A 25,119-nucleotide genomic window follows, 5' to 3' on the forward strand; every position below is an offset into this window, starting at 1 on the left:
TTCCCCACATAATACTTTTCTAAAATGAATTATCATCTTCCCTCTCCTACCCCTCCAAATTTACCATGCCTTCTATCAATTATAAGCAAACACTAAAGGACTAGAGCTGTGTTTAAAAAAAAAAAGCAACAAACCAAACACACCTGGTTAAAAAACCCAATATGATGCATAAACAGAGAAGGTGATGAAACTGCTTCCAAGTGTCTGCATCAAACTCTAACCCTCTTTTGTCTGCAGCCCCTGCTTTTCCCATTTTGGTACTATCTTCTAGCAGTCGCTGCAGCATAGGGCTACATGTTTGCACATGTTATGCTTCTTATTTAATTGTACTGTATAAATGCCTCTGCTTAGCATAAATTGATTACATTTACAACATTTAAAAATACCTTGAATATACAGAATCAGGCATGGGGAGAGAACCTGTGTGCGCATGTATATTTTAAATAGGTATGTTTGATTTCAAGGTTTTAATTATCATTGTGAGATGACCATGCTATTAATGAGTGACAAACCCATGAGATTTACTGGTATTCCTAAACAAGTGCAAACACAACCTTTGTGAACTCCTGTCGCAAATGTATCATCGCTTTAGAGACTTGTTCAGCCATTCAGAAAAAAAAGGTTATTAACACCAAGCAATCCTAGTGCACTCTAAGTAGGCTTCAGAAAGACCTGAAGTTTGTTGAAGAGGTCATTAAAAACATGAGGAAAAAAATCTTCCTGTTAAAGGATATTTCTTAGCTGTCTATGGGAAAAAGTTGTTTTTAACTTCAACTCCTGAGGTGAACTTTGGATTGTGGCACTTGTAGCTGAAATATTTTCAGACCAATGCACACAGGTGGATGTAGTCAGGGAAGATGAACTCGGAGCCTGTGATTAAAACTGCTGTTGTGCTCTGCTTGAAAAGCCTTGAGATGTGGAACACTTGGTGTTTCAGTCCACTGTGGACCTGTACAGAGAACAGAGGCGATGCAGGCTAAAATGCATCTCTAGAGCAGGTTATTGCATACCACACAAGGACTTTGTCCCAACTTTTTTCCAGTGCAAGATTGTTCCCGTCAGCCTGTGTCTTTTATCTAATCTGTCCAATCTACCTGTAGAGGGTAGGGCCTCTGCCCTTGTTTTTCAGCACAAAGCTTTCCATAGTCTGGCAAATGCTGGTGTCTCAACCCTTTTTTCACTGTTGCACCCACTATTGCAGTCTCTACTGGTTTCAGAATATGCACGTAATCTTACACTGAATAAACTCTTTCCATATAGCCTGTGCTAATCTAAAAATATGATGTCATCCAAACTCCACAGCATTTGTGAAACATGTTTTAATATTCCAGCTCTTTTGATCTTGCCTCATAAATCAATCCCTCCATCTCTTTAATTATTTTAATTGCTCTCTTTAAATTCCCTTTGGTGTAATTTTCTAACAGCAAGATTCCCAAAAATATCCCAGGCATGACCTAGTTAAGTAGTATGCACAGGGTAGTCATGCCAAAGAAGCGGAAGAGAAAGGCTATTAGCTTCTTCCTCAGCAATGGGATCCTTCACACGGAGGCTTAAATTCCATGGGCTTTGTTATTGCTCTGTTCTGTAAGACCATATGTGATTTACTGTCCACTTTCACTCCTACATGTTGATATTGCAGATTTCTTCCTCTTGTTGAATCTTTTCCTACAGCTCTACCAATGTTTCCAAGACAAACCTCTTCTTTTCCACCCATATTTCTTTTTTGCATTTGTCCGTGCTGTTTTGCCAGCTTTCCCCGCTCCACCTAACCTAATGAACAGCTGTGAAAGCCATTTATGGCTAATAACTGTCCTTTAAGTCAAAGTTTAAGAAAGACAGACTTCATACTGTTCTCTGAAATAATTCATTAGCCTTTTCATTAGCCTCTTCAGTTGAAGTCCACTACTAACCCATAATATTCCCATCCATATAAAAATGACATGGTAAAACAACTGTTTCTTTTTTTCCATAGCAAATGTAATTAAAAAGATGATGCTCCACCCCTCTTCAAGTTCCAGTCAGAAATGGTCAGCCTTAAGCAGCAAAAATAACTCCAGGAAAAGATTTGCATGACAAATTGATGGTTTTTTTTTTCCCTGTAAAGCCAGTAAAGCTGCCCATGTGTATATAAGGGCATAATTTAGTGAGGCACCTGGCACGTATGAACAAATACAATTGAAGGTACTTAAGTGACAACATCACTATTACCTTCTTCCAGCTATTCCACAATGGAAAGATAATGTAATAGGCTGAACTGAACAAAAGGCATGGGTTAGTTCCTTGCTGCCACTGAAGACAGCAAAAAACAATCCAGTAAGCTCCTTTATGTAATGAGGTAACTGAAACATCTGCAGCCGCCATAAGCAAAGGCAAGAGACACATGCAATCATAAAGTACCAGGATTTTCCTGGCTGTCGCGTGGCAGCTGCATGTCTGAAAAAAAGAGCAGAGGGATCAGAGATGAGAGCAAGAAAGCACTGATTTTCGTTTAAAAAAAAAAAAAAAAAAAAAAAAAGCATGGCACAAATAAAAATTAGAATACCTGGTGAAATGGCACCAAGAATACCCAATCTACCCAAACAGGACTATGTAATCCCCTGTAACATCCAGGATTGGATCAAAGATGTGTAATGGGAACCTGCAAAGCCCTATGCTTTAGCTAACTAATCATTAAAAAAAAAACCCCTCATAGATAGGCTGTGTCAAAGGAACACCAGCTGACTAAAATGTAGTTATTATCCCTGCCGATGTTTGTGCCTCTTTTGATCTACCTCCAGTGAATGTTTTTGCTTTGCTCAGGATGCACAGGCGGAATGGTAGCCTTCAAAACAAGGATACCGTAAGCTTGCATTGAAAAAACATTACTGCAACTTACAGAAATTATGGTATGGTAGTACATTAGACTATGCATTAATGATTACTCGTGAACATCATCTTTTAACTGTGGAAATCATATGAAATCGCCAGGGCCGTGATACTGTGCAAATTCAACCTCAATCCTGCAAACAAATTAAAGGAACCAAGAGCTGTGAAACTTGTAGTGACCCACAAAGTTAAACATCGGTCCTATCATTAACCACCCCTAGATTGTCTGCTTTTGGGTTTGTAGCCACACGTGGCCAGTGTTATTTGTGGCTTCACCACGCCATTTTAGAGTTATCCTTTTTACATATATATATATATATATATAACGACTTTAAATAAGAGGCTTTGGAGATTCTCTGGTGATGGTCTCTCCAACGCCGCGGGAAAGCCGGCGCCGCGCCAGGGCAGCGGGCAACACGCACCTCTGCGGCAGCCGAGCAGCCCCAACGCGGCCGCCACCATCGCCGCCGCAAGCTGATGGGCGGCCCCGGGACACCATGAACGGCTTCCACCGGGGGGGTGGGGGCGCCACTTGCATCCTAACGGAGATTTGGCCCCGGCAGGGTATTTCTGGGGCGTTCTGAGCAGCCCCAGCCCGCGGCCCTGCGGCGGGGCCGCCGGCCCAGCAGGCGCAGCCACCTACCGCCGCGCTGAGGCGCCGCCGCGATCCCCTCCCCGCCCCGCGGGGCTCCCCCGGGCCCGGCCGGCCCCGGTGCCCGCTCCCCCCGCGGCCGCCGGCCTCGCTCCCGCCCCGCCAAGCCGCCCGCTTCCCCCGCCGCGGCGCCGCCGCCCTGCCGCCAACGGCCGCTGCCGTCCCCCCGTCCCGGCCCGCCGCCATTGCCCCGCCCCGCCGTCCGGGCCCCGCCCCGCGCGGCGCGCCCCCACCCCCGCGGCGCCGCTGCAGCCCCCGCGCCCATATAGGCTCCTCCGCCGCGATCCCCGCGCCGCTGCTGCCGCCTCTTCCAGGCATGGCACAGGGCTCTACCTCACTATGGCAGCAGCGCGGCACAGCACCCTGGACTTCCTGCTTAGCGCCACAGGTAACCGCTGCGGCGGGAGAGGGAGGGGGCGCGTCCCCATTCCCCCCCCGCCTCGGCGGTGTGTCGTGACCCGTCTCCCTTTGCCCCTGCTGCTGCCGCCGCCGCGAAAACGGCGCGGCCGTTCCTCCGCCCGTCAGGCCCCGCGCAGGCGTCCCCTCCCCGGGCCTCTCTCCGACGTGCCCTGCCCGGCCGTGTGTCCGTCTGTCCGTCCCGTTCCCCGCCCCCCACCTCCCGGCATCCACATGTGCCGGCGGGCAGGTGCCCCCGCGCTCCCCGGGCCCGCCATGCCGCCGTACCCGCCCCGGGCAGGCGGGTGGCCCGCTGCGGCCTCCTGCCCGGGGCCCGCCGCGGCGCTGCCCGCCCCGCGCTCGCTGAGGGCAGCTCGCCTCGGAGCGAGGCGGCGGTGCAGGGACCGGGGTGGGGGAGGACGGCGGGGGGTGCTGTGCGGGGCGGCCATGCAGGTGCCTTCCGGCCCCGGCCGGGCGCTGGGGAGGGCCTTCCCCGCGGGGGGAGGCTGGCCGTGGCGCGCCGCGGGCCCGGGGGGAGGGATGGCGGTCGGGCCTGGCCGTTTGCGAGCGGTCGGGCCAGGGCTCCCCGCGAAGCCCGGCCGGGCTCGGCGGCCTGGTTAGCGCAGCCCTTGCGCCGCGCTCCCGGCGGGGACGCGGGCTCGGAACCGCCGCGGAACCGGGCAGGGGTACAATGTACCGGCATCTTGTCACTTCGGTGCTTCCCTCACCTCGTCGCAAAAGCCGCGAGGGAAGCGATCGGCGACGAAACTCGGCTGTGGACGAGCCACCGGCTACTTCAGGGCTTTACTGCGGAGTTGTCTGTAGGGGGCACGCTCGAGCCAGAAAGCGAGGGAACCACCACGTTTCTCAACGGCCAAAATGGGTGAAAAGGTTTAATGGGGTGGGGGGGCGGGGAGCCGGCACGGGCGCCAGAACCAGGGGGCCAAGAGTGCGGATGCAGAGCAAGGCCGCCAGCTCGGGCTGGCCTCCCCCTCCGCGGCACCCTCCACTATTATTTCCCTCTTTGGAGGCAGGGATGTGTGAGGGCAGCTCCCCGCATCTACAGATGAAATTTGTCGATAGCTTGATTTGAGAGAGATGGGTTCCTGACGCCAGGGGCTTTGCTGCGTGCTGCGCCCTTCATGGCGTTACTGCGTTTGCGGGTTGGAGAGCCAGGAGTAGAGAGGGGGAAGGTATCCGTGGGGTTGTGCCCAAACAGTGCACTTTAGGATAGTCTGTCCTTGTTTCATGGTGAAAGTCTTCCAGCTTCCATTTTACAGTGAGGTTTTTGTGGTGCAACTTAGCCAGTCTAATGGTGACCTAATGGTGAAGGAGATAGACCTGCCATTTTCCTTGCACCTTGTGCTTGACTGATCTAGTGTGAGCAGAATCAGGAAGATAAACCGTTCTAAAAGCAATTTTCATGGATGCCACCTGGTCCCCATGATGACCTCTTAGCCTGTGTAGTCCCCTGGACTATCATGGCTAATTGGCTTCTGCAGAAAAATCAGAATTACCAGGGAAAGGAGTAGGGCTAGGTGTATTGAAAATAAGCTGCAGTTATATTAGCTGCTCTAAGATGTAAAAACTACACTACTAAATAGAGCGTAGTAATGATCTTAAGTATGGCCTTGCTTACAGGTAGGTTTTCTACTCCATTCCCCTTCACTTTTGAAGACAGTGTTTGCATCTCTCTCCAATCAAGTTGGATGTGCCCAAATGGGGGTGGGGGGATGGACCAGCTGCAGAAGTGTTGCTGTGTAGATCAAAGGAGGGAAGCAGCCTTTTTCCCTTCTGTTAGTTTCAGCACAATAGGTGTCTTCAGTGAGATGTAAAGAACTTTCTTCTACCCAGGACAGCTCTAAAGGTGGCTTGTCCTTTTCATGTGGAGTTTTTCCTTCTCATCTAGTACTTGTGGCCCAAAGCAGAGTTATCTATAGAGGAAAAATTCATGAATGTATGTTTGTATTAAAGGAGTTAGTTTAATGCTGAATCATGGATCGTAAACTGGTTGAGTTTTTACTGTAAGTTACATGGGTAATAGAACTTCTCAATGGTCTGGAATGCCATGAAATGGCACTTAGTAAAATGAGATCTGTGGTTTTGGACCTTCTGATCTTGTGAGGATAACATGTAACCACTACATCTTGGGTGAAGCTGTGGCATCTTTACGTTTGTATTCTGGAGAATGCAGGATCTGTTACCTTCTTGGTAAATGCCTGCTCCTTATTTCTCAAGACAACAGCTGTGCCCTCAGTTTTTGACAGATATGCCTTTTTGGTAGGTATTAACATAGCTGTTAAATTTGCCAGCTTGTAGGAAGGCAAAACTTCAGTCTATGAAAATGAGTTTTTTCAGTTGTTTGTGTTTCATTGCAGTGCATCTTGCAATAACTGTATGTGGTTATGTGTCTGTTTCTTTAAGAATCTGCATATATATGAGAGTTGTTACATATGGTTGATGAAATAATTTGAATATGGTTCTTGGTGTTCATGTTTACCACAGTAGCTATCCAATGTTCCCCTAAACCTGAAGGGAAGAAAGGCTTCACTGTTATTGCCCAGCATCAAGATTGAACATGACTGTAAAGGATGGGATAGTATTTCTGAGATGCTAATGTTTTTGTGTTCTGTTGTGTGTGGCTTGGCTTCATCCGCAGTCCTTTGAGGTTCTCGGGGAGTAAAGGTGGGCGTCTGTCTTTGGCTGTCAGTGAAAGCATCTGGAGGGCATAGCTCTGTGATAGGAGGATGGGATTTGTCATGTGTTAATACTTGTGCAGCTAATCGCTGGCAACTGCTCGTGCTGCAGAATGGTGTAGATTCTGGTGGGTCATTCCCACTGGCTGACTTACTTGGCATGTGCCAAATGCCTTCAATAGTAGCCCCATTTTCTTCAGGCAGTCTGATTCTCTTGGTACAGTGGACTGTGGTGCATGTCATGTACATTCTTAGGTATTCAAATGGGTAACTGGTGAGGATCTTCAGGATGATAACTGGAATAGTATGCATTTTGTAGTGTTTACCATCATTACTTCTGTAAGGTTGATGGTGGTTGGAGGCATTGAGAGATGCCAGCGATGTCAATGAAAACATGGGTGTAGGGGGTTAGAGGAGACAAAACAAGTCCTTGTGTTGGTTTGAGATGGGGAGGATAGAATACTGTCTTGGGAATGGGGCTGGATGAGATGAATGAAGCCATGTATCTCTACTAAAAGCTGTAATTTTTCTTCACGCATCTCAATTTTTTTCATGTACTACAAAATCTACAAATTGGTCAATAGAAAAAAGGCCCTTTTGTCTGTCTTAACTCTGTCTCCTCTAGTTATGCATCCCATGAGTTTCTAAAAGTAATAATAAGCAGTTAGATAGAAGCAGGGTTGAATTTTTGATAGCTGGCTAACACAACCTGACTTTTCTGAGGTGGTGTTCTCAAGAGCTGATTAAAGTAGCAGCTGCAGAGCTCAGTCCTTTGAGCAGAAGTATTTTGCTTATGTATGGCCCCTGAGATAAGCAGGCAACTTCAGCAAGCGAACAGCGGTTGTGTTCGTTACCATAAATTCCAAGAAGAGTGCTTTAACATTTACAAAAATGGATGCAGATTTTTTGCCTCTCTTAATTGGGGCATAGAAGGCTTTACTTGTGCCTTTCACTTCTGGCTAATGATGTTTTTGTTAGTCAATCGGAAATGAGGAATTTGAGACTCCTCAGGTTATTTAGTTTAACAACTTTATTGAGAGTATGTAGATGCTTGATGCCTTATACCTTTACAGAATTGAGTTTAGATTACTGTATGTTGTAAATCTGATCGTACATGGGAGTGTTTCCATCTCCATGCATGAATGTCTCATAAGCTTAGTTTTCTTGGTTGTTGAACAGTGAAATGATTAATGTTCTTCAAGTTTTTTTAATGGGGGGAAGGTAATACGGTGACTCTCTTGGTTTTTTTATTTGCTTCAGAAAGTTGCTTTGAGAGGGTAAGAACTTGTTGGAAAATTAGTTTTAACTGTCTTAAAGTTTACTGTTTGGGATTATTGTTGGGGGGTGGAGGGTGAATTATATAGTTCATAGTACAGCTGCACAAACAGTTGTGCTGACAACATTCAGGGCCAGGGCACAGATCACAGAATCACAGGTTGGAAGATGAGTGAGCTGGTGGAGGAGAGCAGTGGTTACATGAGCTGAGAGTTAGTGAAATAAATTCTTATGAAACTCTTGTGTGAGTTGGCATGTGATGGGCATGCCAGGGCTGTAGTGCAGGTAAGGCAATGTTCGTAAGAAAAAGGATCAGTGGATATGTGTGTCCACATGGTCTGGTTTTATTCAAATGAATGTTTTCATGGAGACAGAAAGAAGAGGACCTTTTGTGGGGTGAGCCTCCTCTTTTGGCCTGTCAGTAGCTTCGTCCCTGTCCACAGCATCCACTGCTCAATTCTGACACTGTGGAAAAACTTGGTGAGAAAATCAGGCCTGTCATCAACAGGAATATATATAAATAAAAAATGGCTAATGGCTACAGAGCTTATGTCTTGTGTTTGTGTTGTTTGGTGTAGACAATATATTAAGAGATTTTTTTATTAATAAACTGTGTGAAAGAAAAATCTAACTTCATTTGACTTGCAAAAACTATTTAATACTTCAGTTTTTGGTGCATAACTGCACTTACTGGAGACAGACTTGACTTGCAGAATTTTTCTTGTGGAGGTTTTTTCAAGAGGGGACACTGCTTTAAAAGATAAATAAAAATAAATATCTCGGCTGAAGCATCCAGTGCCATTAACTCTACTGCCAATCCTATATCATAGACTTCTAGTCTATTTTTAAGCAGACAGGAATGCTGTCAGGTGAAGCAGTCAGGGGTGTAAAGATTTAAATAACCCTCATCCTTTTTGTTTGCTTACAGCTGTTTAATAAACTGCATGATATACTCTAGTGTTTGACATCCTTAAAAGGGTAGTAACTAACTGGTCATACATGTTGTGTTCTGAATGAACCTTGGTTATAAGATGTTCTAAGTGACTCTACCAAATGTTCTTTCAGCATTGAGTTTTTTACTTAGGCTATCCAATTGTTAAATATTTGAACTGTATGGAGTTAATATCTTCATCCTTGTCTTTGTTTTGATTGGAAGTATTAATGTTCTTCCTAAAGCAGAACTGCAATTTTATATGCTTGTTCTTATCTGTGCTGATCTAACCTTTTGGAGGGAGAAAGTTGACATGGCTTTGGTTTTAGTTCTGCATTACTTTGGTGTCTTGTAGTTGAGTTTCCTTACTTTAAGGACTAATTAAAAAAAATTCTGAGGGGTCAGTATCTTAGAATCAGGAGTGCTTAAGAGAACTGAATGATGAGTGGTTTGGCTATTTGGAGGTATTAGCTCTTCTTCTCTACGATCTCTGAAACCTCTATCTGAATGTCGAGTTGTGAAAACTCTACACAAGTTCAGCTGCTTGTGTGTGTTGAGCTGCATCCTGCTGTGATAAAGGCAGTTTGGAATTGGTGCTGGTTTGGTTTAATAAGCAGATAATGATCAGTTCTAGCTGTTGATTCATGGTTCATCCTTCAAAAAGCATGGAAATGCCAGAGAAAGCAGGAGGAGGTAACTGGCATTGGAAACTTAGTGTCTCTTGTAGAGCTTTTCCAAAAATAAGTAAGAATCTTATGTATGAAGGAGAAAGGCTTAAACTAATAAAAAATTGTTGGCAGTTTCTAAGATTATGGATGAAACACCAATAAAACCTTTGAGCACTTTGCTGTATGTTATTTTTAAATTAATATTCTCTCTAATGAGCAATTCTTTTGCCTAATGTACTAGAGATGCTAAGGCTTTGTTTACTTATGAGGTGGACTCTGCTTCTGTGACTGGAGCTGGCTGCAGTTAGCATTAAAAACACATGAAGTATATTTACAGGTACTGGGCGGTGGAATGGCATCTCTGATCTTGTAGCTCAATTTGAGTGGTTCTGTCAAGTATTGCGTTGTCTGAAGTGCTGAAACATCTGATTATGTGATAACACGTGGATGATATGCTTATCTCTTCTTTACCATATTGATTTATGGTATGTCTTAAAAATTTGCTGACTGCTTGACTACAATCTGTATGTGAAGACCATGTAAATAAAGATTAAATAAGACTCAAGTAAATGCCTCTGCAGCTTGCAACTCTGTTATCAACCTTGGCTAAAGGTGTGTTTGCAGCTGCAGTTCAGGAATGGGTCTGTATTAGTGTGCTCCCTTAGCAGCCTCTGTGAACAGTGCAGGCTCAGCCTGTGCTCTTGGCTGGGCTATTTTGAGTTGAGCCCTGCAGGTCTCCACAGTCTAGTTCTGACAGGCCTGGACCAGGAACTGGCCTGCTGTGTGTCAGAGCACAAGTGGGGCTTGTCAGGAGGTGTTAATACAGGAATTAATAACTTTGTATTTTTAGGAGTAAGGACTGCTGTGAATTCCTTCCCTGCTTTTGTTGGTGTCCAGTTTTGAAGATTAAAATGCTTTATCAGTAGAACTCTGAAAATATTATCTGCATCTCCAGCATGATGTCAAGTACTTAGTGGCTCTTTCCTCAGGCATGAAGGAACTGTCACCTGCAAAGGTGAAGGTTAACAGCATGGGAGATGTCTTCCATGAGTGTCTGGTTTCCTGCAGGACGTTAAAACTGCTTTTGATGCATCAGTATTTCCCATTTCATGTACACTTCTCTGACCATGTTTTTTTAATAGCAAAATCCTTGGATGGAGAGAAAAGTACATATGACAAGTACTAATCACTCTGCTTAATACATGTGTAGAAGATGGTCAGGTACCAGCTGATGAAAGTGGTTTGAGAGATGTATGTGAACAGGAGAGCTAGTATTATTTGGGCATGCTGAAGTTCTGTTACCAAGTAAATTTTCTTTTACTGCTTTTTTGGATGGAAGGGCTACAGATATTTCATCATGTGATAATTTTTAAAATGTGACAGTGTTTATATGGCAGTTGATGGACTTCTGTTTATGTATTACGGGGAGAGACAAATGAAGTCAGTGGAGCTGAGGTGTTGAAGACACATTTGTTGATCTTAAGGCTCAAGCTACACATCATATGAAGTAAGTTTTCTGAGTGCATAAATAACCTGTGTAAAGGTGGTATGCCAAACTTAATGTATGAGAATGTCGGTCTGCAAATGCCTTTGGCTTACCTCTTCACGTACTGCTCAGCTTTGATAATCTGTTGGGATGAAGTGTTGCAAAAAAGCTTAATGAAACTCTGTCTTCCCGTAGCAAAATGAAACTTGACCAAGCAGCAAGTCTGGAAGAGTGTTTTGTGAGAATTGGATGTTTAAAAGATAAAAGACACTGTTTGTGAATTGTCCAGAACAGTAGGGCAAATATTTCATATTGGTTTCTAGATAAGCAAATGTTGCTTCTGCATTAAAGTGGATTTGTATGAAGTGGAAAAACCTATAATAGTCTTACAGGGTAAAGTAGCAATTAGGAAAAGGAAAATTAAAAGCTGTTTTCTTAACTAAACTTCAGTGTAATTATTAAACAGCAATGTGACTTATAGAATGCCAGTCACTGTTACTTGTGGAGGCCTACCAATGGTTTTTCTTCCAGAGTTGGAGGGTGCTGGCACTTCTGGTGAGCTGTGTGCACCATTCTAGAAGATCTGCATTTTAAAAAGTTGTTGTTAACCATAACATGATGTCACATCACAACTAGATGCCAGGTATAGGAAAACCACTTTTAAAGCATATATTTTATGAAAAATACAGAAATAAATAATTTGTAAATGATTAAAGTCTCTCCCATTCACTTTGACGTTCTTTAACTCTGCATGTGATTATTGTGAAAGGTATAGCACCCTGGCAGTTCCTTGCTGCTTTTGTCTTCTTTCTGACTGTTTTTAGAGGGGTAGTACTTAAGTAGCTTCTCATTCAGAGTTGTACTGGCTGTCAGTATTTGGCGTGCTTGATGTCTTAAACTTATTTTTTTGTCTCGTGGAATGTTCTTGTAGGACTTGCCCTACCTAACTGAAGAACATTCCTCTAATAGCTAGCTGAAAATGGTACCTCAAGTGCTCCCAGCAGCAATGGAGGGCTTCTAAAAGTTTTGTCAAAAGCTAACAAGGAAAAACCCCTCTATAGGTCCCTGTGGTGGCTGCTTCTTAAATTTTGCCAGTGTGTTGTGATGCAGGACTCATCAGGAGTGAGCCTTTGGATATTGATGAAACAAGAAGTAACCCTGTTGTTTGTACAGTAAACAAACCAGGAGAAGTTTGCTTGCAGTGCTTGATCTTTCCCAAGTAAGTCCTCAGTCATGTCAGATGATAATAAAATACTTACACAGATTAAATCAAGGTAGATTCTGGAAAGTGATCCTTTATGTTCATTCTTTGCTTTCAAGTAGTTTCAGATTCAGACATGCTACAAGTATTTTAACCTTGACTTTGCTGGCTCTGCTGCTGTCAGCCACTGTTAACGGTGAAAGAGTTATTTTCCCGTCCCTGGGTATTTTATTAATGATGCCAGTAATCAAGTTCTTCTGTAGGATAGTGTCTGTGTTTGATTGCTTATATCTTTGCACTGGTCAGATTTTCAGAGAGACCACTGTGGACAGTGCATCTTGGCTCCTACAGGTATCTCTGCAGGGCAACGGCATAATGTAGAGCCTGTGTATACCTGTTGTCATCCTGAACTCTGGCTGGTGTTCCTTGTCTAATGAGTGGGTACAGATTCTGTGCGGCAGAATTTTGGACACTACTAAATACATTTACTACTGCATGTAGTAAAAGTTTAATAACACAGCTGAGCTTCTTCACTTAAGTGATCTGTTTTAAGCTTTCTTTGAGTCAATATGCATGGCTTAATAAAATAATCTGTACACAAGTGTGGGGCTGTATGTGTAATAGCCCCCAGATAGACTTACATCTCAACTGGTCAATAGGCTTTATCCTTTCTGAGAGCTCTGAAAATGCAAAGTGCCTTCAGTAAGGCTCTGATCTTCTCCCGGGATTCAAGAAGATATTAATTGGGAAGTCAGTCTGTAGGCTGACAGGAAAAAAGTGCCCCTGTTATAAAATTTATTAATAAGCACTTTCATGTTCATAACTAATATTAAGTTAGCATTCAACTATGAATGAGCTCTAAACTGGTAGCAAATACTTTCTTCTGCTTCTTTCAATGTGCATGTTGCAGTGGCAAGTCTTCGTTTGTGCTTGAAAAGACTTGGTGGTCTACCTAACTTCATTTGTGCAACATGCTGGCTTTATTCAAGCAAGGAAATTATTTGTTTAGGTAACACTTGTATTGGCTTAGTCACTATCTTTACATTAAAGCGTGAGAACATAGTTTAATTTTGATGCTTCATTTTGCAATTTGGCTCACCTGAGGGGGTTGCTATCCTGGTAAGGGGAGGAGGGTAAAACAGAACTGTCTTGTGCAACTGGTACAATCTGTGTTGTTTCTTGATTTCTTCATTCTGCCACTTTACTCTGGTTTCTCTGCTGTACCCTCTACCTAGGTTGCGTGCCTCTGCTGTATTCCAAAACCACTGAACACCATGGTTGTTAACACCAAACAGTAAAGTAGATGTGGAATGACCAGTGCTGCCAGGAATGTGGCATTCACTTAGAGAAGGAATGACAAAAAAAGTAGTTGTGTCCTTGGATCTCTTACAGTGATGGTGTTCAGCGTCTGCTGCAGGTTTGATGTGCAGCAGAGGTCATGTTAAAGTAAGAAAAGCTCCTTGATACAAGGATTTCTGTCTCTAAGAAAGCATTTGTACCAATGATCCTGCATGATGAGGAATAAAACTGCTGAACCTTGTTAGTATTCTTTACTTCCTCATTTAAATGATGTATTTGAAAAGTCATGGGAGACTGAGATAAAGAGTGGGAATGTTGGGGATGCTGTGATATAGTCTAGTAAACCTTATGTTCTGCTCTCTCTGATTTAATTAAAACTCCATGTTGTGGTGTTTGTTTTGTGATTGAATGTACTGAAATAATCGATGCTTTTAACTGCGTTATCTGTCCTTGTAGCAGACGTTCACTATTTAACCTTTTCAAAAAGCAGTTTTTGTCTGAAAGGCTAGATGGAAATGGAATATTGGCTTTTAAATGCTGCCAGTGGAAGAGGTCTGCCACATCACTTCTACTTGAATGTGGAGCCAAACCTGCTGTTCTTGTGTATTGAATTCCAAATTATAAGATACCGTACAGTTAAGACCATGGCTGTTACGTGTAACACTTTCAGATTAGTCTTACTCTGTATATGTTTACTGGTGGTACTTTGAGGTCTGATGGTACCATTATTTTGCAATTTGATAATACATGCTTTTAATATTCACATCCAGTAACTAGAATTTTGTGCCCCTTGTACTACAAACAGTAAGGCTTAAACCTCACTCATGTTGGAGTGTATTCTTATTGAGGCTGATGAGGCTACAGAAAACTTCAGGCACTTCAGATTCACAAAACATCATGGGGTATTCAATACACAAGATCACTTCTAGTTTTATGTGTACAGAAATTAAATTTTTGGTTGTACTAATACAAGAAGTTGAATACAGAAAGGGTAAAGGAGTAACTTTAATGTATTTTTTTCTGTTACAGAAGTGGATGGAGCTGATAGACCTTCAGTTGCTGAAAGCTTAAGGTTTTATGTAGAGTTTTCCCTTAAAGGTGATTAGGGAATCTTACCCTGCTTTTGTGAAAGAACTGGGAAAGTCAAGTCTCTCTTTATTAGAGCTCAAAGGAGGAAGTAGGAAAAGGTGATTCTGTTACTGACTTTTAAGTAACAGAGGGTAAGCAGACTTCATCTGTGGGAATGATGTGTTTGTTTTTATATACATGTGCATTTAGCACTGCTTGCAGAAGTTGGAGCACAACCATTCCTGTTTACTGTACATACAGTTGCTTTTGGCTGAATATTTACTTAGTGTTTTAAGTAAGGCTTGCTGGTTGTGTACCCTGAACTTGAGTTTATTGTTGCGTTGGAAGGGCTAGGGAAGAGTGGCTGTGTAGCTCTTCTGTATGTCAACGTTGGGAGACTTGAAAAAAATATTTAAGGTATCTATTATTTCATAAAGGTGATACATGACTATGTGAGCTATCTTAAAAAATGTGTTCGTGTGCTAGTGCCATCTGAAAGCCCCTACATATTTTGTGTTAGTTTGGTCACCATTATTACTGAAGTAATAGTAGTGTTTTTGAAACTACAAGAAAAAATTCATCTTTCTAAAGGTCATCTTAGGAAGGTTGAAATAGCTTTTCTTTTTCCCCTTTGCATTCCTTTGCCTGAAGCTGTGCTTCCACAGACCTCGTTTGGGTGAGTGGCAGAGGGAAAACAAGTCAACTTTGGGAGACTCCAGCATGTGGGGAAGATGAGGGGAGAAGGTAGGTATAGATTGTGGAAGGTGTGTGGTACTCTACCCAGGACTAGGTTCCTTGTAGATGTGGGACCTTGCAACGATTCTCTTGGCGCATCTGAGCAAATAATCTGGTGCCGAAAGAAAATCGGTATTGCTCCTATCTTCAAAAGCACAAGAAGGAAGATCCAGGTAACTATAGACCAGTCAACGTTATCTTGATACCTGGGAAAGTGATGGAGTAAATCTTGGAAACTATTTCCAAATCTGTTGAGGACTAGAAAGGTGTTTGGGTGTAGCTGACATGGTTTTACAAAGGGGAGATCATGCCTGACCCACCTGATAGCATTCTGTGGTCAAGAGACTGGCTTGATGGAGGAGGGAAGAGTAGTGATTGCTGTTTATTTAGACTTTAGCAGGGCTTTCCAAACTGTTACCAATAACATCTTCATGGATATGGTGAAGTACAGGATAGAGAAATCTACAATGACATGGATTGAAAACTGAACTACTGTGCCCAGAAGGTTGTGCTCAGCAGCAAGAAGTCCACCTGGAGGCCAGTCAGTAGTAGTGTACTCGAGGGGTAGATGGTGGGGCCAATGTACTTCGATATCTTCATTAATGACTAGCAAGAATGAGGGTCAAATTCTCCTATTGGTAGCTGGGCATCTGTAATACCTTGAGAGCTCATTCTGATTCATGATTGTTTTAACCATAATTTCAAAATGGTTACTTGGATGCACTGGGTGACTTACATTGCCTGTGGCGATTATGTGGATATGCAGGTAACTTCATGTACCTGCTGTTGTGGCACAGTACAGCTTGATTTACCTGTATTCACTATGTAACTGGAAGTTCTCGGAGTAGGAGTGTGGGGGGTGCTCTGTGGAAACTATTTAGGAAAAAGCTGCCCTCTACTCTTAATCTTCTGTATTACAGAATAATGAAATAGAGTAAGTGTACAGGGAAACTTGATGATCTCTTTTCTCAGATGGGTGAACAGTAGATGACTCTTTCTACCTGCTGCCCCTTCTTTAAAGCCTCATGCCATGTATGATTTGCTGACTTCTGTGTATAAGTCAACATGATGAGGTTGATTCCCACAGGTGCAAATTGATTGAAAGGAATAACTTTAGTATAGATTTCTGCTTCCTGCTGTTCTCTGCTTTCTGGTGGCAAGGTCAAAACAGGATTCTTTCCGTGTGGAGGATGTTTCTGACAAGAGCTTTCAAAACTTAATACCAGGGACGTGCAGTGTTGCTGAAGCCAGTTGTTTTTCGCTTGCATCTATTAACTTGGTCAGGTAAAAGCTAGCTTCTTTGTCCTGGGGAAAAATGAAAGCAGGGACTTTAAGGTGTGCTTGGAGAGGGGTCCTTTTGTTCTTGTGAAGCCTGGGTTTATTTTGTAGTAATTGTTGCAGGCAAAGGACCAGTTTAGGTAACTGTTGTCACTTTGAACTCCTAGTTGATCCTGTGATATTTCTGTGGAAACTTCTCTGGATCATGTTTCAAACAGTGTGCTCTGCATGCTCATTTTCGATGCAGGCAGATGCTTTTAACCAGGACAAAAGGGGTACAAGTTGTCTTAAGGCTTCAGGTTTTAAGAAAGATTGCCACGCAGGAATTGATGACTAAATGATAACTAGTTCTCTGCAAATTATTGTGTACCGCGCTGTATTCTTGCATATGGGGGAGAGGGGGAGCTAGTAGGGTGATGCTGTTGGCTTTCTATAAACTGTGGTGACTTTTGTCGTCTTTTTCTTATTTCTCCATTTGTCTTGGTGCCTAAAGGAAACTTAGGACATGTGAAATACAGGCACTGGAGTCTGAAGTTTCTCCTTACCTCTGGATTTTAAAATATATTAACACTTCGCTTGCTAAGCACTTCTGCAGCACACCTCTCTTCCAGAGTTGGTTTTTTGTGATTAAGAATGAGATGCAATATTGGCACTGGAAAAATGCCTCAGATTGGTCTACAAATAAGAGTAACCACTGTACACCTATAAGCCTGGCTGCTGTGTTTCCAGTTAAGTGGTGGTGGCAGGAGGCACTGTAAGTGGCCTTGCTTGACCTGGGGCTTGGTGCCAGAGCAGTCAGGTGTGCTGCTGCAGCAGGTTGAAGGCCCAGCCTTCTGCTGCCCTCACCTCAAACTGCCCCGGGACCTGACCTGGCTACAAATTAATCTCTCTTCTTAGGTGTGATCCCTTTGTCACTTGTACCTGACACCCTCCCATCTTGTCTCTGCATGTTTCCTCTTCCTGTGATGTTTTTTGAAGAATTGGAGTTGAGAGTGCCCATGTGTGAGAATTTCAGACTTGCACAACCCAATAACTTAATACATTGAAACAACAGCTCTGAAATGAAACAATATGCCGATCATTCAGGTTGCTGTTTACTATTAGCATATTCTGCATTTTGGCTCCTGATGTATGCTAACTTTTTGATGTATTCTTAATGAAGCAGTTAATTTTATGGTGGTTTTTTTCTTTACCTATCTCTTGAAGATCTAGCTACCAAGGGAAAAATGCATCAGAGATGCAAAAGCATATATAAATACTTGGATACGTTCTACTGTTCTGGTTATGTTACATTCTCACTTGCTAGAGGAAATCATTCAAAATCAGGCTAAGACAAATTTAAAGTCAGAAATGGGATGAATATTTTTCAAATAAGAGCTAATCTGTTCCCATAACTTAGTAATATTTTGTCAATCCTCTGGTATGAGGAGGTCTTAAACCAGAATATTTTTAGAGATAGTCTGGCTCAATAGTAGATTACTGAGCTCAGTGGTGGAGTATCTAAGTGAAACGAGCTGATGTTAGGCATGAGGACAGATTGGATGCTTACAGTAACTCTGGACTTTAAGCTGTGCTCACGTCTACAGATCGCTGTCAAATAATGGCTTCTTCACCGCTAAAATTTCAGCGGAACATTTGCAACTGCTGCAAATCATCTCTTCAAGTGTGCTGGAATTTCAAAACTGTCTGGCTTAACTGGGCATCAACTTGCTCGAAAAATATCTCTCTCCAAATCTTATACACAGTGTTTTTGTTTCTGTTCTCTAGAGTTGAAACTCTTGGCCTTTTTCTTCCTCCTGGCAAATAATTATCAAACACTTAGAACAGTATTTCATGCTTGGTAACCAGAGTTTGTTTCCTTTGTTCCTGAATACCAAAACATTAATGACTACTTGAATTACCTTTGAATCTACATCAAAATGTTATTCCTACTGTTCTAATCACCAAACTCCTTTTTGCTTATCAATGCTTGATATAGCATATCTGAGCTTGGAGTGAGGTGGTGGTAAGTGGATTTGGGTGAGAGATGCTGAGGTTGCTGAAAGTTCCTGATGCCTTCAAGCAACCTCTGATACCTCAAACATTTTAAAAAGGAGTCTCCAACTTCAGAGAATTAATTAGCCCTCCAAGGCAAATCTTGTGTGGTATAACCAGAAGGAGACCTGATGAAAGAGCATGTTGTTGTTGTTTTAATTTCCTAAAGTTAATTTCATAATAGGAAGACCTCCTGTTGCATGGGAATTGCATAATAGGAAGCTTGTGCCTGGCTGCTTAGCAAAGAAATCTGCTGCCGAATGATGAGCAGCTTGTGAGGGATTAGTATGTTCATGGAGCAGAAAAATATCCGTGATGATTCGTCCTATGGTCTCTGCCAAGACACACCTAGCAGGAATCCTTGAAGCTGTTGAAAGCACGTAGGTTAAATGTGGGATGAGTACTTCAGTTCTTCCAGAGTCTGATCTTCATCTTATTATTTCTGTATCTTGCAGGAGCTGCAGAAGTGAAGTGGTCTGGGGTTAGTTGCATACTAGTTCAGTTTGGGTTTCATGCTAATTTGCTGGCCTGGAAGGGTATGGTATGCATTATTGAACTGTGTTCTTGTTTAACATTGTTGTGGTGGTGACATAAAAAAATAAGGGAAGGAAATGAGTGTGGGGTTTTGTAAAAGATGAGGGAGAGGGTAAAGGAGTGGGGCAAGGAAGCAAATGCCAAGCAAGAAGAGGGGACCACATATCAGAAGTGACAAAAATTCTTTGAATGTACTGGCTTTGGAGCAGTGGCTCCAGTCCTCCCCAAAAAGCGTGCTGATGCATGCCAGAAGCTGCAAGCTTAAAGTGAGCAGTACGAAGTTCTCTTTAGTGCAAAGCTGCAGAGACTGGAACCAGTTTAAGAACTGTGGCTCTAATTATGGCCCCATTTCTTTTATGCCTTTGTCTCAAAACGTTGTTGGCTTGATTGTTGACCTGCTTATTACTACTGTATCCACAGTTACTGGGCAGATAAACTGTGTACTCTGAGCCTTAATTATTGCCTGGGCCATGGTGGTACCTGACTGATGTTGGATAGGAAGTATAAAAACTTACTGGTGCAAATGATGCAGATTTTGATAGGAGGGTAGGGAAGGAAAAAAGCTTCATAGTGGTAGTGGACAGTGTGTAGGGTGTTTCATCAATGAGAGGAAACGTAATCAATGGTGCTACTGACCAAGAAGGGGTCAGCAGTTAAGTCATTCACTCTTGTCCAATATAAATTTGTTGGTTCCATTTCCCCATAATTTGGAACATTAGGAGTTAATGAGTGAGGTATAGAGGCTGAAAAGTAAATATTTATCTCAGAACATGCATTCAAGACCAGGATGTATGAGCAGTAAGAAGCAGGGCCTTTCCTCTTTTATTAAATATCCTTGGTAAGATACTGGGGAAATGGATTGCTCTTGACTTTGTTTTGAAGAAAATTAAATTATTTGTGATACTACAGTTTGTCTAGTTAAAACATACAGGGATAACTGAGTCCAGGCTTTATAGATGGGCAAACATAGGTTTCAAGTAATCAGGTTTTCAGCTTAGTCTACTGTGGAGTTGCGTAGAGATGATAAATGAGCTGAACTTTGATTTACTTGGTATAGATTTTTGTGTTCATTTCTTTGAAGCTTGTACAAATCAGTAACATCCTAGAAACTATTGCTGATTATGTCTGCAGGCTACTTTTAGTGGTATATGCATTTGGGGGCAGGGAGTAAAACAAAATAATTACCTTGGGAATAACTCTAAGTTGGGGCAGGGGGAACAATATGTGAGTGTCGAAGGATTTGGTTATAAACTGTGCCTCCATAATGTGGCTCTGCCAGGTAACTTCTGATAGAGTCTAAATCCTGGTTATGGTATTGACGTGTTGCATGACCATGGTGGCTTAGTTTTGTGTTTGTGAAGCAAAAAATATGATACTTGCCTCACTGGGACAGCTTGTAGATTAATAGTTTGTTAGGTCTCCTCACTGACGTTTACAGGTATGACAGTCTTTCCAATTTTGTTCCTGTTCTAGTAGGTGCAGCCTTACCAGCATCCGCTACTAACTCACCTTGTCAATTCCAAAATCAACTGATAAAACTTGCAAGTTGTTTTTGACATACTTGTTTTAATGGAGCATCAACAGTAACTGTAATGAAGATTATTTTTAAAAGAACTCGCAAAACTAATACATACAGCAAACCTGATGCTTCTGAAATCAGCACATACCAGAGTAATTTTAGTTATTTCCAGGTAGATTTTTGTGTGTTCTTCTGAGAGGTCTTTTTGCGGTAGCATCATGAAGACTTCAGCTGGGGGCCTGCTCTGTCCTGAAAGTTAGGAAAAGGATCTTTCTGTAGGGCAAGGTGGATAGGATAGTTTTCAGTGTCTTTGAAACAATGTTGAGCTGTAGGACAGGGAAACTATTTTTTCTCAGTGCTGTGGTCTCTTCCTGGGATGGGATTGTTGTTTGTGTATTTAAGTGATTTAAAAAGTAATTACATGAGTAAGGACTTGCCTGGATTGTGATACAGCAGGTGACCAACAGTAGCAATAATAAAACTATTCTTACTCTGTCCATTGTAGATAAAAGCTTTTGCTTGGGGTAAAAACTGATTTAAAAAGAACTGTTTGGATCCTCATGCAGTAAGGAATGTCTCTGGAGATGGAGGGGGGAGGGGAGAAGGTACATGAAAGCTGTTGTTCAGATGGAACTCAAAGGAAAAGTACTCCAGGCTGTCAGCAAACACTTTCCAGCCTTTAAAAAAAAAAAAAAAGGCAGAAATGGCTTGAGTGGAAAATCCTTACTTATTTTTTTTTTTTCTCTTAATCTCACAGCTGATTGCAATGCCGTTCTTAAAGCTCTACAGCCCATTTTTCAGGAGCAGGGAATGACAGAAACAGTTCATAACTGGGAAGACCATGGTTATTTAGCAACATACATCAAAAAAAATGGCAGGTGAGTAGATTTTCTTTCTTCCTAAGCATGATGTCCCCTTTGTCCTCATAGTTATATGAAATAAATAACCTACAGGTATTTATTTCTTCCTATACTGGATCTCCTACTGGGGTGCTGGCAGGGCAAACTGTTTTAACAGGCTTGTGTATGAAGTGACTAAAAGCAGAATACTATCAATACTTTTGTCTATGGAATCTTGCAGTTTGGATATCAGAACAGTTGAATTGGTCAGTCTGGGCTGTATTGATGCAGTAACATTGTATGGTGTCTTGTCTCAAGTCTAACCTTAGCATATGAATAATGAAAACTCTCTGTCCCTGTCTTGTTGTATGTGCTTTTCAACACTTTATTATACACTTCACATTCTCAAGCAGCTACTGAAGTACCTAACAGCATGACAAAGGTGGTTGGTGTCATTAGTGACACTCACATAAGCAGAATCTGCTGGAATAAACTGGTAAGCAGAACCACATGCACTTTATTTCCTGAAGCTGTACGCTGTAGTGTTAAGCTTAGTTAATTACAGTATACATTTATCTTGCCTATTTATTGGTAACTACTATAATTTTATTGCACTTCATTTGTTTCCAGTTAGTCAATTATTTGTTATTGACATCCATTGTGGCAGTCACTGAATCACAGAATCACTGCTTTTGTTCTTTTTGAAATTTCTGCTTACTTTGGTGTTCTTTAGGGTTGAATTTAAGCGGAATAAACATTAATAAGCTTCTCTTCCCGGGTGTCCCGTTAAGTAGTTCATTTGGCCATACTTCTAATAAGGATTTTTAAGTGCTCTCTGTAATGAGAGAGAGACAGAACAGATATCTCTAGAAGGCAAATCAGATTCTAGATGAGTGTATTGCCTGCTGGCATTTGTCTCTCTGTTGACTCTGTGTGAATGTATTTTTATATATAGCTCTACATGTATTTTAGATAAAAAGTAGTGTAGACTAATTATGCTGGTAAGCTTGGGGCTTGACTTAAGGTAACAAGTAAGCTGGCATGAGTCTAGTCCTATGTTTGTATCTCTTGATCATACTTCATGAAGTTCTTAGTATATTTCAGTTAGTTTTTCAAATGTGACACTGGCTTTTTCTGATTAAAATTATTTGCTTTTTATACTTGATGTGCCTAGAAAAACCCGTTACTTGTCTCTAGTTTTTGTACAGTCTTTCTTATTCTGTCTTTAGTTACATGTGCTTTTGTATTCTTCCTGAATAATTTGATCAAGATTCCAGCTCTTTTGTTTTTGAGGTCAGTGAAAAGATATCCAAGTTGGTAATTTACTACTCTGGTGCTATCCTTCCTCTGTATTGGGTTAAGCTTGTATTTAGTTCTCCTAAAAAGATAATATCAAGGATACACAAACTCTGAACAATTAAAAGGTGACATATCTAAAAGTAAAAAGGGCTTAGACTTAAAGGTTGGCTTTCTTTGATTACATGGCCTCATTTTGCTTTCCTGTGTTTCCTTGAGTTTGAAAGTGACATGAGATGTGAATTCTTAAACTGGCTTTCCCCTTTGCACTCTCATCTCTTCATTCCCCTTAAGAAGACAGCCTTTTCTGAAGGAGCAGTTTCCAGAGTTAAATTGCCTGTTTTTTCTAGAAAAGTTCCTGGAACATGTCAAAAGTCGTCTATTGTATAACTGTTGTGGTTTAGCCAGTAACTCAGCCCCACACAGCTGCTTGCCTACTCCCCCACTGGTGGGACGGGGGAGAGAATCAGAAGGGGTAATGCTCATGGGTTGAGATAAAGACAGTTTAATAATTAAAAAAAAAAACAACAAAAATGCAATGGAAAGGAAAACAATGAGAGGTGCGAAACCTGGGTGGGGTGGGGATGATGAACCACTAAAACAACTTGTGTTGAGCTGCTACATCATGTGCCCACTGACCCAATGCTGCCAGTCCCCAAGCTGCAACCACCCCCATGCGCCAACTGCCCCGTTAATGTACTGGTCACGGTGTCACATGGTACGGAACGAACACCCCATTGGCCAGTTGGGGTCAGCTGCCCAGGCCGTGGCCCCGCCCCTCCCGGCCTCCGGCCGATGTGGACGTGGCAGAGCGTGGGAAGCTGGAAAGGTCCCTGACCGCTACAGGCGCTACAGTGAAGAGAATTAACCCCTTCTCAGCCAAAACAAGCACATTCTCCACCCCTTATTCCATACGATTTACGCCATGCCCAGGTCCCGTACCATCCAATACAACCTTACCAACCACCACCCCTCCCCTTCTCATCCTTTGACATAATACACAGACATCATTCCCTTAGGTCATGGACCTTCCCTGTAAAATGTCCATAGAGTTCACCCAGTCCATGACTCTGGGCTCCTTCTGTCGTATCAGTCTTTCAAGATGGGAGAGATGGTGTGTGGCGTTGGGTTGCTGCATACCGAGTCAGTCATCGTTCCATCACTGCTGCACTTTGCTTGTTTCACAGTTTATCTTCCATGGGTTGGGAGGCTCGTACTCTGATATCATTGATACAACACAGAGGTGACACGCAATATTATATAGCAGTTAGCATTATGCCATTCAGTTCATTGACTGTGTTTGCCCAAAATCAAATCCCCTTGAGGCACACATCTGATGTCTCCATCCTCCCGCATCACCCACCAAGTTCACCCAGGTCCTTGAGCAAAAGCAATACCACAAATGGGTTTGCCTTTGCCTGAAGCAGGAATAACCCAGACTGTTTTGCCCAGCGTATTTATGTGCACTACAGGGACTCTATCCCATTCCACAGTATGTAGGATTTCTGACTGGGTAGGGCCAGCTCGATTGGCAGATCCCCTCATGTTGACTAACCAGGTGGCTTTTGCCAAATGTGTGTCCCATGTTTGAATGTTCCATCCCCCATTGCTCTCAGTGTAGTTTTTAACAGTCCATTGTGCTGTTCAATTTTCCCAGAGGCTGGTGCGTGATAGGGGATGTGATACACCCACTCAATGCCGTGCTCTTTGGCCCAGCTGCCTATGAGGTTATTTTGGAAATGAGTCCCATTGTCTGACTCAGTTCTCTCTGGGGTGCCATGTTGCCACAGGACTTGTTTTTTGAGACCCAGGATAGTGTTCTGGGCAGTGGTGTGGGGCATGGGGTATGTTTCCAGCCAGTCGTTGTTTCTACCATTGTAAGCACATGGCGCTTGCCTTAGCAGGTTTGTGGGAGTGGGATATAGTCAATTTGCCAGGCCTCCCCATATTTATATTTCAGCCATCGTCCCCCATACCACAGAGGCTTTACCTGCTTCGCTTGCTTGATTGCAGCACATGTTTCCCATTCGTGGATAACCTGTGCAATAACGTCCATGGTCAAGTCCACCCCTTGATCGCGAGCCCATCTGTATGTTGCATCTCTCCCTTGATGGCCTGAGGTGTCATGGGCCCACTGAGCTAGAAATAGTTCACCCTTATGCTGCCAGTCCATATCCACCTCAGCCACTTCAATCTTGGCAGCCTGATCTACCTGCTGGTTGTTTTGATGTTCTTCAGTGGCCCGACTCTTGAGGACGTGAGCATCCACATGACGTACCTTTACAACCAGGTTCTCTACCTGGGCAGCAATATCTTGCCACAGTGCAGCAGCCCAGATGGGTTTGCC

The 25,119-nt window shown here is 42.8% G+C and overlaps 1 protein-coding gene across 1 annotated transcript in view; it reads left to right on the forward strand.

Annotated features, from left to right (window-relative positions):
- Positions 1–3,733: 3,733 nt before the first annotated feature.
- Positions 3,734–25,119, forward strand: part of SMS (spermine synthase) — a 57,039-nt gene continuing 35,653 nt past the window's right edge. Inside the window, exons 1-2 of the mRNA XM_075096982.1 lie at positions 3,734–3,905; positions 21,395–21,515. Coding sequence (XP_074953083.1) covers positions 3,857–3,905; positions 21,395–21,515 — 170 coding nt within the window. The 5' untranslated portion in view covers positions 3,734–3,856. The remainder of the gene's footprint in view (positions 3,906–21,394; positions 21,516–25,119) is intronic.

The sequence above is a fragment of the Phalacrocorax aristotelis genome, chromosome 1 (assembly GCF_949628215.1).
Source record: "Phalacrocorax aristotelis chromosome 1, bGulAri2.1, whole genome shotgun sequence".
In the NCBI taxonomy this organism is placed as follows: domain Eukaryota; kingdom Metazoa; phylum Chordata; class Aves; order Suliformes; family Phalacrocoracidae; genus Phalacrocorax; species Phalacrocorax aristotelis.